Source organism: Labeo rohita, chromosome 9 (assembly GCF_022985175.1).
Source record: "Labeo rohita strain BAU-BD-2019 chromosome 9, IGBB_LRoh.1.0, whole genome shotgun sequence".
NCBI lineage: Eukaryota > Metazoa > Chordata > Actinopteri > Cypriniformes > Cyprinidae > Labeo > Labeo rohita.
In genome coordinates, this window is record NC_066877.1 from 16,130,321 (window position 1) to 16,143,669 (window position 13,349).

The 13,349-nt window shown below is 38.9% G+C and overlaps 1 protein-coding gene across 1 annotated transcript in view; it reads right to left on the reverse strand.

Moving 5' to 3' along the window:
• col6a3 (collagen, type VI, alpha 3) overlaps nt 1-13,349 on the reverse strand; it is a 121,082-nt gene that overhangs the window by 7,176 nt on the left and 100,557 nt on the right. Inside the window, 31 exon segments of the mRNA XM_051119981.1 lie at nt 55-756; nt 852-954; nt 2,123-2,616; nt 2,729-2,740; nt 2,832-2,868; nt 2,966-2,998; nt 3,303-3,365; nt 3,450-3,512; nt 3,650-3,685; nt 4,220-4,270; nt 4,498-4,560; nt 4,866-4,928; nt 5,112-5,174; nt 5,305-5,367; nt 5,526-5,561; nt 5,875-5,928; nt 6,296-6,361; nt 6,465-6,527; nt 6,621-6,674; nt 6,760-6,804; nt 6,946-6,972; nt 7,062-7,133; nt 7,518-7,571; nt 7,667-7,759; nt 7,858-8,003; nt 8,170-8,248; nt 8,360-8,694; nt 8,783-9,397; nt 9,518-10,111; nt 10,283-10,900; nt 11,424-12,029. Coding sequence (XP_050975938.1) covers nt 55-756; nt 852-954; nt 2,123-2,616; nt 2,729-2,740; nt 2,832-2,868; nt 2,966-2,998; nt 3,303-3,365; nt 3,450-3,512; nt 3,650-3,685; nt 4,220-4,270; nt 4,498-4,560; nt 4,866-4,928; nt 5,112-5,174; nt 5,305-5,367; nt 5,526-5,561; nt 5,875-5,928; nt 6,296-6,361; nt 6,465-6,527; nt 6,621-6,674; nt 6,760-6,804; nt 6,946-6,972; nt 7,062-7,133; nt 7,518-7,571; nt 7,667-7,759; nt 7,858-8,003; nt 8,170-8,248; nt 8,360-8,694; nt 8,783-9,397; nt 9,518-10,111; nt 10,283-10,900; nt 11,424-12,029 — 5,403 coding nt within the window.

The following is a 13,349-nucleotide window of genomic DNA, read 5'->3' on the forward strand; positions in this document are numbered from 1 at the left end:
AATGACAGGCTAAATACCTCAAAAGACATTCTGATGGACAATTCTCTGACTTACGGCCAAGGTACTTGGGCAGCAGTCTGGCAAATGTCTGAATATGGTCATCATAGAAGCCTGAAGGTCTATCCACCCTCTTAAAGAATACATCTGAAGGCTCGCTTGCCACTTGGCTCAGGACACGGACATCACCTGCGCTGAACAGCTTTCCAACCGCCATCACCACTATGAAGTATCCTTTGCATTTAACTTCAGTGGCAGCCCTTATTATCCTCTCCTCATGCAGTTCAACTGGTCCAGTCACCAACAGAACCAATACCTTCAAATGGCGGGGATGTGGCGCCTTCTCAAACACATGTTCAACAGTGCCTTCAAGAGCATCTGCAAGGGCCCGTCCTCCTTCCAGCTGGTGCATCTTATTCTGTAGGAAGCTTCGGACACTGTTTGCTGACTTGTGATCTGTCAAACCAAAGGTGATGCTGATGGGAAGTCCACTGCCATTGTGCAAGTATTCATAAGGTGCATGCTGAACAAGTGCTACTCGAGCATGATGGGTACTGATGGCTGGGTCAGGGGACATCTCTAGCTGTTCTATCATTTGAGCCACATATTGCTTTGTCTCTGTGAAGACGGAAGGCCATGTGCTCTCCGAACTGTCAACAACGAAAGCCATGTCAATGTCTAAGTCAGTGGTGGGATCCCTTCGGTCTCGGACTCCACGTGGTGGGATATAATCACACATCTGATCCGGAGCACAGAAGTCTGAAAAAGAAGAAAAATGACCTTTGAACATGTTGCTACTGTTTTGCAGTTCCTTGTTATGCTGAACTCCGTTATGCATGATAACATAGTTTTACCCAGGCAGATATGGCAGGTCATGATCTTCTTGATGACATTGTTGTATTCAGCACTTCCGGGTGAGGGCAGGACAATAACCTGGGCTAAGGCAGTGTTGTTAAGCTGAAATAGAGTAAATGTAACATATTTAATGATTACGCCAAATGGCTGTGTCAGGTTTTAAATTTAATGTTCTACTGGTTAACTAAAATATTAATTAAACCTGTCAGATAGAGTGTGTGTAGAGTTAATTACAGTTAATTTGTCCAAGTGATTGAGATTTTCCTCCATTTAACTTCAAACAAAACAAATTTATTTAGAAGTTACCTCAATGATGGCACAAAGAAATTAAGGTTTTGGAGGAAAACATTCCAGGATTTTTCTCCATATAGTGGATTTCAATGCAGCTTCAAAGGCCTCTACATGATCCCAGCCAAGGAATAAGGGTCTTATAGCGAAACAATATAAATTGATATCCTTGTTTTTAACCAAAAACGCTCTTCTTGTACTAGTTCTGCACATTTGTCTTCATGCATGTCATAATCACGTTGGAAAAGTGTACTTTCAGTTCAAAAAAGTAGAGCAACTCCATTTAATTTCTCCTCCATCTTCAAAATCGTCCAACATCATTGTTTTACATTTTTTGTAAACGGTGTTGACTTTCTTAGCACGTTTGCTTTGTAAATTCTGGGTCGGTACTTCCGCCTATGTCACACATGCATGATTACGTAATGTGTGAGGTTGAGCTAGTGCAAGATGAGCATTTGTGATTAAAAAGTATATAAATGTTTATTTTTTTAGAAAATGACTGATCATTTTGCTGGATAAGACCAGTATTCCTTGGCTGGGATCGTGTAGAGCCCTTTAAAGCTGCGCTGAAACTGCAATTTAGACCTTCAGCCTATTGGGTCCCATTGAAGTCCACTATATGGAGAAAAATCCTGAAATGTTTTCCTCAAAAACCTTAATTTCTTTTTGACTGAAGAAAGACATGAACATCTTGGATGACATAGGGGTGAGTGAAATATCAGGAAATTTTTGTTCTGGAAGTGAACTAATCCTTTAAGGCTCTATATGCAGTTCAGTGCAAAGAGTTCAAGATATGCAAACAACTACTGTCACAAGTTTTTTTCTGAGCATCAACTACTGTCATGAGTCAGCTTTCTAAACAGGATTCTGGTGTGTAAGTACAAAGAACAGCGGATGAAACCGGATGAAACAGACGAGTGAGGAAGGATACTGCATGAATAGAAACCTGCACCAACACTAGTGCCAATTGAAAAAGCCTTACCTGCAAGGCTCTTGTGAGTTGGCGATCTTCACGGTTAAGGAGGAATACAGAGGAAATTCCTGCATCGTAGAGCCTCAGAGCAGCAGCACTGAATTCTTGTGTGACTGTATTCGGGCCGTTGACAAAGAAAACAGCAACCTTGCGCACAAGGAAGCCACTGCGGACTCTTTTGAACGTATTCTGTGCGACAAAGTTCATGGCTGTCTCCAAGCTGCGCTGTTTACGGGTCTGCTGAGTCTGAAGCCCTTGAACTCGCTCAATAAGTGCTCGCTTCTTCTGGGTGTCTGCAAAGCGGATCTCAGTGGTCACCTCATTGTTGTAGAGTGCTAGAGCAACACGGGCACCTCGAGGACAGTTGCTCTCAGCAATAGTGATGTCACCAACCAGGCGGAGAACAGTGTCCCGCATGTTGTTGAAAGCAGAGCGTGATACACCATCTGATGCATCCAGGGCAAAGGCCAACTCAGTAGGGTACAGGGGACATTCCTGAGCACCTGAGGAATTAGAAACTCAAAGCTTAAGTACAGAATTATGCAAGAAGTGCTTTAAACTGTGACACTAACAGTACAGTGCAGATGCAGATGAAATCATTCACTATTCACTTACCATAGCAGCAGGCTAAAAAAAGAGAGAAAAAAATAGAGAAAGATTTTAAAACCTAAAGGTATGACTCAAACTATAAGAAAGAGAGCATAGACACTATACTTACGACAGTTATCCCTAATTTTCTTGACCAGATTACATTGCTGCGAGGACAAAAATATTTTAGCATTAATGTAAGTAAGTAAGTAGGATTAAACAATAAAGACACTTATACAGTGAACAATGGATAAAAGTACATACCGCCGCACCAGTTCCTCTGGGTCCTTTTAGGCCCTGTTTTTCATAACAGAAAAAAAAAACACTTTCTCAATAGCTGAACACAGCTGGGTAGAACAATCTGGATTTATTCCACTGAGCATTTTTGTGCGCCAAACTAATGTCTGTCACTAGTAACAGCTTGAGTAAATCAAAGCTCATGATTTGCAGCGAGAATTGTACTCTTTGAACATCCCTAGTCATGCTTCAACTTAGGTACTTTTTTAATTCAGTGTTAACATTTGTTTAGTTAAAGATTTGTAACAAAGGGATTTTTTTTTTTATTTATTTTTTTTTTATTATTATATTAAAGTATGCTTACATAGGGTCCTGGGTATCCAGTATCTCCCTTTTGTCCAGGTCCACCAGGTTCCCCAGAGGTACCCTACACAAACATATGATTATGAGTGATTATCGGCAGTAAGGACGCAATTACCTTATTGAAAAAATTTCAGTCAACAATACTCACCCTCTGGCCATTGTTTCCTCTAGGTCCAGGTCCTCCATTTGAACCAGGGTCACCTGCCTCACCCTTTGAATCAATTAAGATTTAACATTTAGTTACTTTCATTGTTTTGCACAGCAGAATTTAAAGGGGGTGCATTAGTATAAGAACTACTGTATATACTGCAAAACATTAAACGGTGCAGATAACTTCAGTAATCTCACCTTTGGACCAGGGAAACCAGGGAAACCTTCATCACCCTAAAATAACATTAAAGAATGTTTATATATATAAAAAAGCATATATATGTATATATAAAGAAGCATCCTCTTACATTCAACTGCTATTACTTAAACACATGCCTTAAAAATGTGTAAACATTTATATGAACATAAAAGATTCAATAGCTGAGACATAAACTGAAGTTTCAAAGACATTTGATGAACAGAAATGGAATAATGAGTCCCTGAACAAAGGGGTGTCTATATCAAAAGTTACAGCTGCATTAAGTACTACAGTGCATCTAATCCTCATAGACTGCATGGCAATTGCCAATTTTTGCTGTGAGATTTTACTCCACTTGTCCACCAGGACAAGCTCTCAAACACATTTTGTGGTTACACATGTATTGCCACTGCACAGTAGATCAGATGTTCAAGCAAGTGAGCAGTGACCCTGGGCAGGTTATTGTAACTGTGAATTCAGATGTCTACTACATGTACATGTGCAAAAATTGTTTATGGTTCATTGAGCAAGCATGAAGAACATTGTTTAAACAATTTTTATACACTCACCTTTCTTCCTTTGGGACCAGGTATACCAAAGCCATCTCGTCCATCCTCGCCCTGTTTACATAGGAAACTCCTTAGTTTGATCTAAGCTAAACTGATGATGCACAGTAGATTAATCTGATAAATGAACAATGTGCCATATGTTTTAATACTGAAGTAATGTTTATAATTATTTGATTAATTTGTGAATGTTTTACATAATAATGCTGCCGGTTATTAGCATTTTTGTTACATGAAATGTATTTGGTATGACTGGTGCAAGACTGTGACTTCTCACTTACAGGCTCCCCACGGGGTCCCAGGGGTCCAACAACACCTTTGGGTCCCGGCTCCCCTGGTTCACCCTTTAAAGTGAATAAGAAAAAGTGAATCATAATTTTATAGATAAAAATGTATAAAATGTGCAATGGTCATACATTTAACAGCTGAAAGAAAGGCCTAATTCTAACACTAATGCATTGAAGCAAAAATGCATGTTAATTTCCTCTTCCCAAACTGTACAAACACAAACTCCCCAGAAGCTTTGCTTTAAGTTGATACTGAGATGTTTACTTTTAAAAAACTACTTAGGATTGCCAATGGTAACTGGAACATGAGAGTGTAATTGCCTGGCAATGAACTGATAAACGTTGCTAAAGATAACAGGTACCTTCCGTCCAACAGCACCTCTTCTACCCTTTTCTCCAGCAGATCCTGGCAATCCTCCTGGACCCTAAAAATGTATAAAAAATAAGATGAAAGCTTTCCTTGTAGAAAACAATACATTTTTTCCTTTCTTTTAATAATTAGTAAACCCAAAACTTTCTCTTTTTTGGTGTGTGTGCGATAGTATTAAACATTTTGTCTGTACACGAATTGTCATTATCATATCAGAACACGCTTAAACTTCTCTTACCCTTGGACCAGGGTTTCCATCCTCTCCTCTTACACCAGGTGCTCCAATTGGTCCAGCGGGACCCTGAATCAAGTACAGATACAACAATAAATAAATAAATAAATGTAACCAGACTGTAAACCATATTAAACCATTATATGCATGCATAGCACATCAAGGGACCTGTCCCACTTTTTACAACTGATTAATTTACCCGAGATCCTCCAATTCCTGTCTCTCCTGGTAAACCATCACTTCCTGGCCTTCCAGCAGCACCCTAAAAATACAACAGAACCACTGATAAATTCAACAAATCCAATCAATTAAAAAAAACTGTTTAAACCATAAACAACAGCTATTGATAAATCTCTATAAGAGTGTTAAAATAATGTTTATGTCCCTTAATCGCATGAAATAGTTAATATGTGTACTCACAGCTTGACCAGGAGGTCCCCTTCTACCATCAGAGCCCTTTTTCAAAAGAGAATAAGGTGAATAAGAGTACGAACAGAACATCTGTAATTCAACATTTCATGGATCTTACTAATTACATTTCAAATAATGTATTGCCATAGACAACATCTCAAAATTGAGATAAGTACTAGTACTAGAAAATTATTTTTATCTTAAAACAGTTTTCTTTTAACTCTTCAGATTCAAAACATTTGATTAAACTGTTTTGGGGTTTTAAGAGATTATTTATGAACTGATTGAAATTATCTTAGCCTATTCAGTACTGCAGGGTAAATTAGAAAAGACATTCTCAGTGGTTGAGGAAGCATACCCGTCTGCCTGATTCACCAGGACCTCCCTTATTTCCGTCCACCCCTGGCTCTCCCTAAAGAAAACACTTCAGTGAACTTCAAGATTGCATAACAGTTGTGGATTTTGTTCACAAAGACACAAACACACATTTACTAGTATACACTAACAAAATATGCAGCAACTACTACTGTATGTGAAGCTTGGCACAGTCTTGCAGTTTGACCATGGCCAGAGACTAAAATGACATGTAATAATTAATAGAACAACTTCTATTATTTATTTATTTATTTTAATGAGATTAAGCTTGGTACTTTACAATATTAATGCATGAACTTGTCCTGACCAGACACAATGAAATAAATGGAAGAATCCACCAGAATGACATACGGTATCAACTAGTTATACTAGTTAAACTAGTTAAAAATAATAATTGACCATACCGGTGGGCCAGCATCGCCTGGATCTCCTTTTGGTCCCCTCCTGTTGTTGTCACTTCCTGGGATGCCCTAAAACAACAACAACAGCATCAATCTTACTTACTGAAGGATGATGTACAAATCAGGTCAAATCTTTGAGTAAATAATATCTGACTATTTATATAATACTTACTGGATCACCACGGATTCCAGTCTGACCAACATCTCCTTTCTGGCCTTTAGCCCCTTTAGGCCCCTATAAACACAAAAAAGATCAGATAAACCATATTTATTTATTTTGAATATATTCCACTTAATTCTACCCAAAGCTATATTCTACATGACTTACCCTTTGGCCAGGGTTTCCTCTATCTCCTGGAGGACCAGCAACACCACTTGTTCCCTGAAAGACAACAACATATTTTAATTGGCATACACAAAGATTTGTACAAACCATTGAATCACTGATAACAAAGTCAATAGCTGACCTCCTCTCCATTGATTCCATCTAAACCAATCTCTCCAATTTCACCCTAAAACAAAGCAAATGCTGTCAACTGAATATATTGCTTGTTGAAATTTAAATATTACTGTTAATCATGAAAAAATAAAAAATAAAAATAACTATTTACTATGACATGTTTACAAAAGTGTAATATATAAGGACTTCTTACCTTTTCACCATTGTATCCTCGAGATCCCTAAATAAAAGTAAAACAAATGCATTAGATTAGTCATGTTAAATATTTTAACCATAATGTACCTGCTTAAGTGACTTTTTTTGGCTTACTTTAACACCTCTTTGACCCGGACATCCTTGGAACCCTTGAGTTCCATTTACACCAGGTGGACCTCTCTCTCCCTGAGAAAATATGGATTATAGCAATCATGAGAAACAACATGCCATAAGCACAAATGTTGCATTTTGTCAGAATGTTGCCTTCTAACTAAAAGATTCACACTGGTTTAATGACAACAATGAAGTTTCAGGTTATTCATGATGAACTCTTATGTTGATAATAAATATAGAGTAGGGATGGAATTGTATTGTATTTGCGAGCAAAAACATTGAACAAACAGAAAATAAATTCCAGTGCTATGGTTTAAATCCATAAACTCATAAACCCAACACATCTGATTACATAACATGCATTGCGTAACAGAAGGTAAGAAGGTAAATGTCGACAAAAGAGAGTAAAAATTTGGCCATTTATATATTCATAGTAGATCATTTATACATGCTCACCGGACCACCTTCATCACCAGGATGTCCACTGTAGCCTTGACCACCAGGTTGACCCTACAGAAAACCAAATATTGACATGAGCAAACACAGACAAATTTTTATCTGTTTTGTAGTGTAAAATTTGTTGTTTCTCAAAGAATGAATTTGACCTTCAGTCCAGAAACACCAACAGCTCCTCTGTCCCCTCTCTGGCCATTACACTTGCATGGAACGGAACAGCATTCCCGCTCAGCAATGTTATCCTTAAAAATAGACAACCGCAATCATATCAGACATATTCATCTCTCTTTGTCATTGTAGTAGGCCATTCCTTTGATTGAGCAATAAGGACAGTTCTTACCAGTTCTTCCAGAAGTTCATAATCTAAGTCCATGAGGTTGACACGCAGAGGTCGTGTGTACCTAAAGCCACGGCCATATTCCAAGAGAACTGCATCCTCAAATCGTGGCACTCTTTCCAGGGCAACAAGAATTAAACTACTGACACCTTCAGAAAAAAAATATTAAAATGTGCATGGTAACATATTGTTAGATGTCTAAATCATCATCATCATCAACAACAAACATTCCAAAAGTACTGGTGAATAGAGAAATTAAGAAACTGAAAATACAACCTATCGATATTTGAGTGTGAAGTAATGACATTCTCTTACCAGCTGAACGCAGTAATTCAACTCGCTCTTTCAGGATGTTATACGGAGCATCTAATCCGTCAGTTAAGTGGATCACAACCTTCAGGGGTGTAAAACCGCTATTAATTTCATTTTTAATACAAATAATCGTTTACAAATATACAGAGATACATTTTGAGGTCAAAATGTGCCCTGAAAGAAAAGGATGTACCTTGACACTATCTGAAGGCTGACTCTTCAATCTATCAGCATAAGCTTTCATTGTGGCAGCATTTAGAAGAAAAGGTCCACGGTTTCGTAGGGCCTTGAAGGGCTCAAGTAGCTCTGTATATTTGTTGGTGAAGTCCAGCTGAACAGGTTCAGAGGCAGAGTCCATTGCTAGCATGCCCACTTGTACTGAGGGAACCTGGCCAGAAGTGCAGCTGATGGACTGCATCTGGGTAATGCGTTTGAGAATAGCAGTCATCTTCAACTCTAATGACTTCTGAGCAGCAAAGATGCCCTGTGAAGCCACATCAAACCCCACAAGAACATCCAACTTGCATTCTGCCATGGAGGAGAAACAGAATTAAAAATGAATACAAATCAAGAAAAAAACAAATATTTAATAAAAACGAAAAAAACAAAAACAAACCTCTTGTAGCATCCTTTACTCCAGTGCACAGTCCTATTCCTTTCACCTCATCATCCAGTGTTTCCAAAATCTGTTCATTCAGTTCAGAAAGCTCTTGGAAGGTTCTGGCTCGGGCCACTGTAGTAGTTTCACTGCCCAAATTATTGAGCTCGTCCTCAATGTCACCCACCCCAACAGCATAGATGCGCACACCACTGGCTTTAAGAGCTAGTGCCGCTGATTTGCTATCATCCCTTGACCGTCCACCAGTGACTACCATCAGGATTTGTGGAATTCCCTCATCCTTTCGACTACCTCTTTCTTTTACAAAGTGTGTTTTTTGAACATAGCGAATGGCATTGCCTGTTTTAATTTCCCGACCTCCCTTGTACTCAGCTCGAGTGATAGCATCAATGATGTCATCTTTATTATTGTAAGTATTGAGGTAGAATACATCGGTCACATCTGTAGCATAATGTGCTAGACCAATCCGAAGATTGTCTCTCTCAGTGAAGAACAGGTCGATTAAATTGAGAATGAATTCCATGACCTCTTTAAAATTGTCCCTGCCAAGATTCATTGAGCCATCAACCAAAAACACAATGTCAGCAGTTTTGGCCTGGGGGAGCCCAGAAGCTGTGAGAAAACAAAACAGGCTAAATAAATAAATGAACAAACAAGCATTTATGGCCTATTATTATACACCCATCATATAAAGTATGTCTTACATAACAATGACATTAAAGCTCCACCTACCTGGCTCTTCAGTGGGAGCCTCCACTATAATCGTTCCATTAAGTCTGGATATAAACTTGCTCTGTATGGTTGGAAGACTCGGGAAAGTAGCCACCTTTAGGACGTCATCAGCAGTGGTAGTAATCTGTGCCAGCTGTCCTGCATCTGCATTATCTGCACCAATTCCTATACAATTGACGCGAGAGCCTTTGAGAAGTGGTCCATAAGTAGATACGTCGGAGGTTGATCTTCCACCAGTTAGCACAACTAAATGCTGGGAAGCTTGTGCTGGACGTACCCCAGCAGATGCTTGGAGTTCATTTCGAATGACATACTTTATTGCCTCAGCTAGGTCAGCACCACGTCCCCCCATATGACGCAGTCTCTTAATTGCAGAGATGACAGATTGCTTGTTGTCGTGGGAATTCAAAGAGAATTCAGTTTTAGGCCTTTCACCATACTGTACCAGAGCCACACGAACTTGGTCGGGTCGTACATCCAGTTGATCAACCACTTTTAAGATGAAGTCACGAATGTGAGCAACACCGCTTTGTCCAACACTGTCAGAGCCATCAATGAGGAAGATGATGTCCTTTTTTCCAAGATTGAGTAGGTCTGATAAGAAACAGAAATGAATAAATTTACTAATAATTTTCTGCATAATCTATTAAAACTATGTGCGTGTGTGCAAATGTACATGACATGACTAAATCTGCCATCAAATGTTCTGCTAATGTGGATTAACCTGAAATAATATTTTTAACACAACCAGAAAAAGTGGTATACCTGTAACCTTAGGCGGGGCTGAAATTTCATCTCTGGTCATGGTACTGACTTTAGTTAAAAGCTCTTGCTCCACTGCTGAAAGTTGCTGGAAGTCTTTAATGGTGTATGTTAGCTCTGGACTAAAGGAAATTAATTTTAGCTCCTCTTCATCAGCATTATGAGCTCCAACTGCTAACGGAGCAACGCGGCTTAACTTCAGTTGGGTAGCAGGGCCAGACACATCATCATTTGACTTTCCTCCGGTCACCAAGATGAGAAACTGTGGCACACCATCTTCTACGCGGCTTCCGGCTGATCTTTGATAGATGTTCTTTGAAACGTATTCCAGAGCTTGGCCAGTGTTAAGTCGATTGCCACCTTTGCTTCTCATTCTTCGTACTGCCTGTCGAACTTCTTCCTTGGTGGAGTGCTCATTGAGAAGAAACTCCAGTTTGGGATCATCACTGTACTGCACAACTGAGACCCTCACATTGTCGAGACCCACATCTAACTTGTCCACCACTCGCTGAACCATGTCTCTTATGGCAGGGAACTCAGTCCGCATTTTTGTTGTGCCATCAATAAGGAAAACAACATCCCTTTTATCTCCACGAGGTACTGGAATGACAGGCCTTGTGTCTTGGAATAAAGAGATGAAAAATATACATAAAAATAAATATAACAATAACCACAACAATAATAAATAGATAGCTGCTTTACACTTAATAGGATGATGTAATATATATCCTATGTATGTTGCAAATTTAAATGCAAATATGTGTTAGATTGGCATCTTTGGCCAATTATTTTAGTGCATCTTGTCATGAGTACTTTGTGTTAATGACACAGTGTTAAAAACCTTAACGGTTTGTGCCATTTTAATTTTTAGATGCTGTTCCCAGATTAGAATGCTGTTGTTTCTAGCAAGCATCTTAACTAGGTTAACAACAGCAAGACTTCCTTGGTCAACCAGCAATAAGTGACAGACCATACTAGACAACCAATTTCATAAACATAAATGTTAAAGAGAACTAAGTTTAACTACCAGCTGGACCAGCATTATCAAAAAATAAATTATGAATGGAAATAACAGTCTGTGCTGGAATTTTCACCAGCATTACCACATCAAACAGAAACCCAAATATGAAATGATTGCAGTTACCTATAGGGTATTCAGGGCGCAATTTGGCTAACTCCTCACTGGATAGCTCTGTCAGAGTGTTGATGAGTGTGTCCTGAATTGTGTATAGACCAGGCAAGTCATCAACTGTGTAGGCAAATCTGGGGACATAGGCTGTCACTTGCAGTTCTTGAGTGTCCACGTCTCTTGTTCCTATGCTAAGGGGGACTACTCCTGACTGTTTCAGTTCTGTTGCAGATTGTCTTATACTGTCTGTTGCTTTTCCTCCTGAGACCACAACGACAAATTGTGGAACACCCTCCTGTTTCCTTCCACCATGTCCAGAAGTCAGAACGTCACGACTAACAAAGTTAATGGCTCGACCAAGGTTACGCTGTCTCCCCCCTCGTTGTCGGAGTTCCTTAATGCCATTTAGGACACCTTCTTTGGTCTTATGTGAGTTGAGGTATATGTCTGCATGTGGTAAATCTCCATATTGCACCACGCCTACTCGGATCTTGTTCTCACCAACGTTGAGGTTCTCCACAACTCTGCGCACAAACTCCTGGATAATTGGGAACTCTCTGCCAACCCCTTCAGAGCCATCAATCACAAAGACGATGTCCTTCTTGGGTCCTATGGACTCTACTAAAATGAAAATAAGAAAGGTCTCATTTAATATAAAATATGGCTGGCTGGATTAGGGCCAGTCTGTAAAACACACCCAACAACAACACAAATATAGTGACATAAACTGTTCAACTCTTTGTTCCTGATTGATGAACATGACTAATTAATGGTAAAACACTGTATGAGCAATTTTTGTATCTTCATTCTGTATTTAATTTTCCACCTGAAATTCCCAGATGTGAGGGTGGTATTTTCAACTGAATTTGAAACACTGCAACTATGATACATTGTAGCCTTGGAAAGCAACCATAGTAACACAGATTTTGCAGTGCAGTTCTAACACACACACACACACACACATATATACATTATAGAAGATTATTAGAAATTCTAAAAATACACCATGAAAATAAATAAATAATAAATGAATGAATGAATGAATAAATAAATAAATAAATAAATAAATAAATAGGAATCTACACAACACAGACTGAACAACGCTGGTCCACACACATTTAATATAAAATCCAATCACTCAAAAACCACTGAAAAATAAATGTCCCCATTCAGTAACTGTATGGAAAGAATTACACAAACTACTAACCTCTGTGCATATAAAAGGAAGAAAGATATGAATAAATAAATACATGTAAAATCTGCTATACAACATTCACTGGTATGAGGATGTTTGATGTTGTAAATGAAGCTCACTATCATATGTTCACTAAGGTCATACATTCACAGGGTGGTTGTCAAGGTGCTGCAAGGAAGCTGTATAATGTGTCTTTATGGTCCAACGATACAATGTTATACCTTCCATTAATAAAAGACTAGAATTTTTTCCTCATTTTGTTGAACCAAAAGAGAACAGTGCATCTCTCCTTAACAAGCCACAAACCTTTAGGTAACATTCATGCTTTTGGCATGATAAAGAATAATATATGCAAAAAAAGTTTACACTACTGGAGATACTTACCTTAACAGACACCATAAAACTTAAAAGGAACTTCAGCAAAAATGTTCTGTAAATTTCTTACCTATTACTGTAGTAGTGATGGGTGGGCGCTCTACAAGAACTGTGTTAATGTTAGTGAAAAGCTGCTGTTGGATACTGGGAAGGTCAGCAAAGTCACTCACTGAGAGTGCATAACTAGGCTCATGGGAGATCTTCTGGAGTTCCCTGCTGTCTGAGCTCCTTGACCCTATTCCAAAGATAAGCACTCCCAGCTCTTTCAGGGATGAGGCCGGTGTGTCAACATTATCAAACGACCTTCCACCACTCAGCAGAATCAGTAACTGAGGCACACCTTCTACACGTCTGCTTCCAGAGGAGGCAGT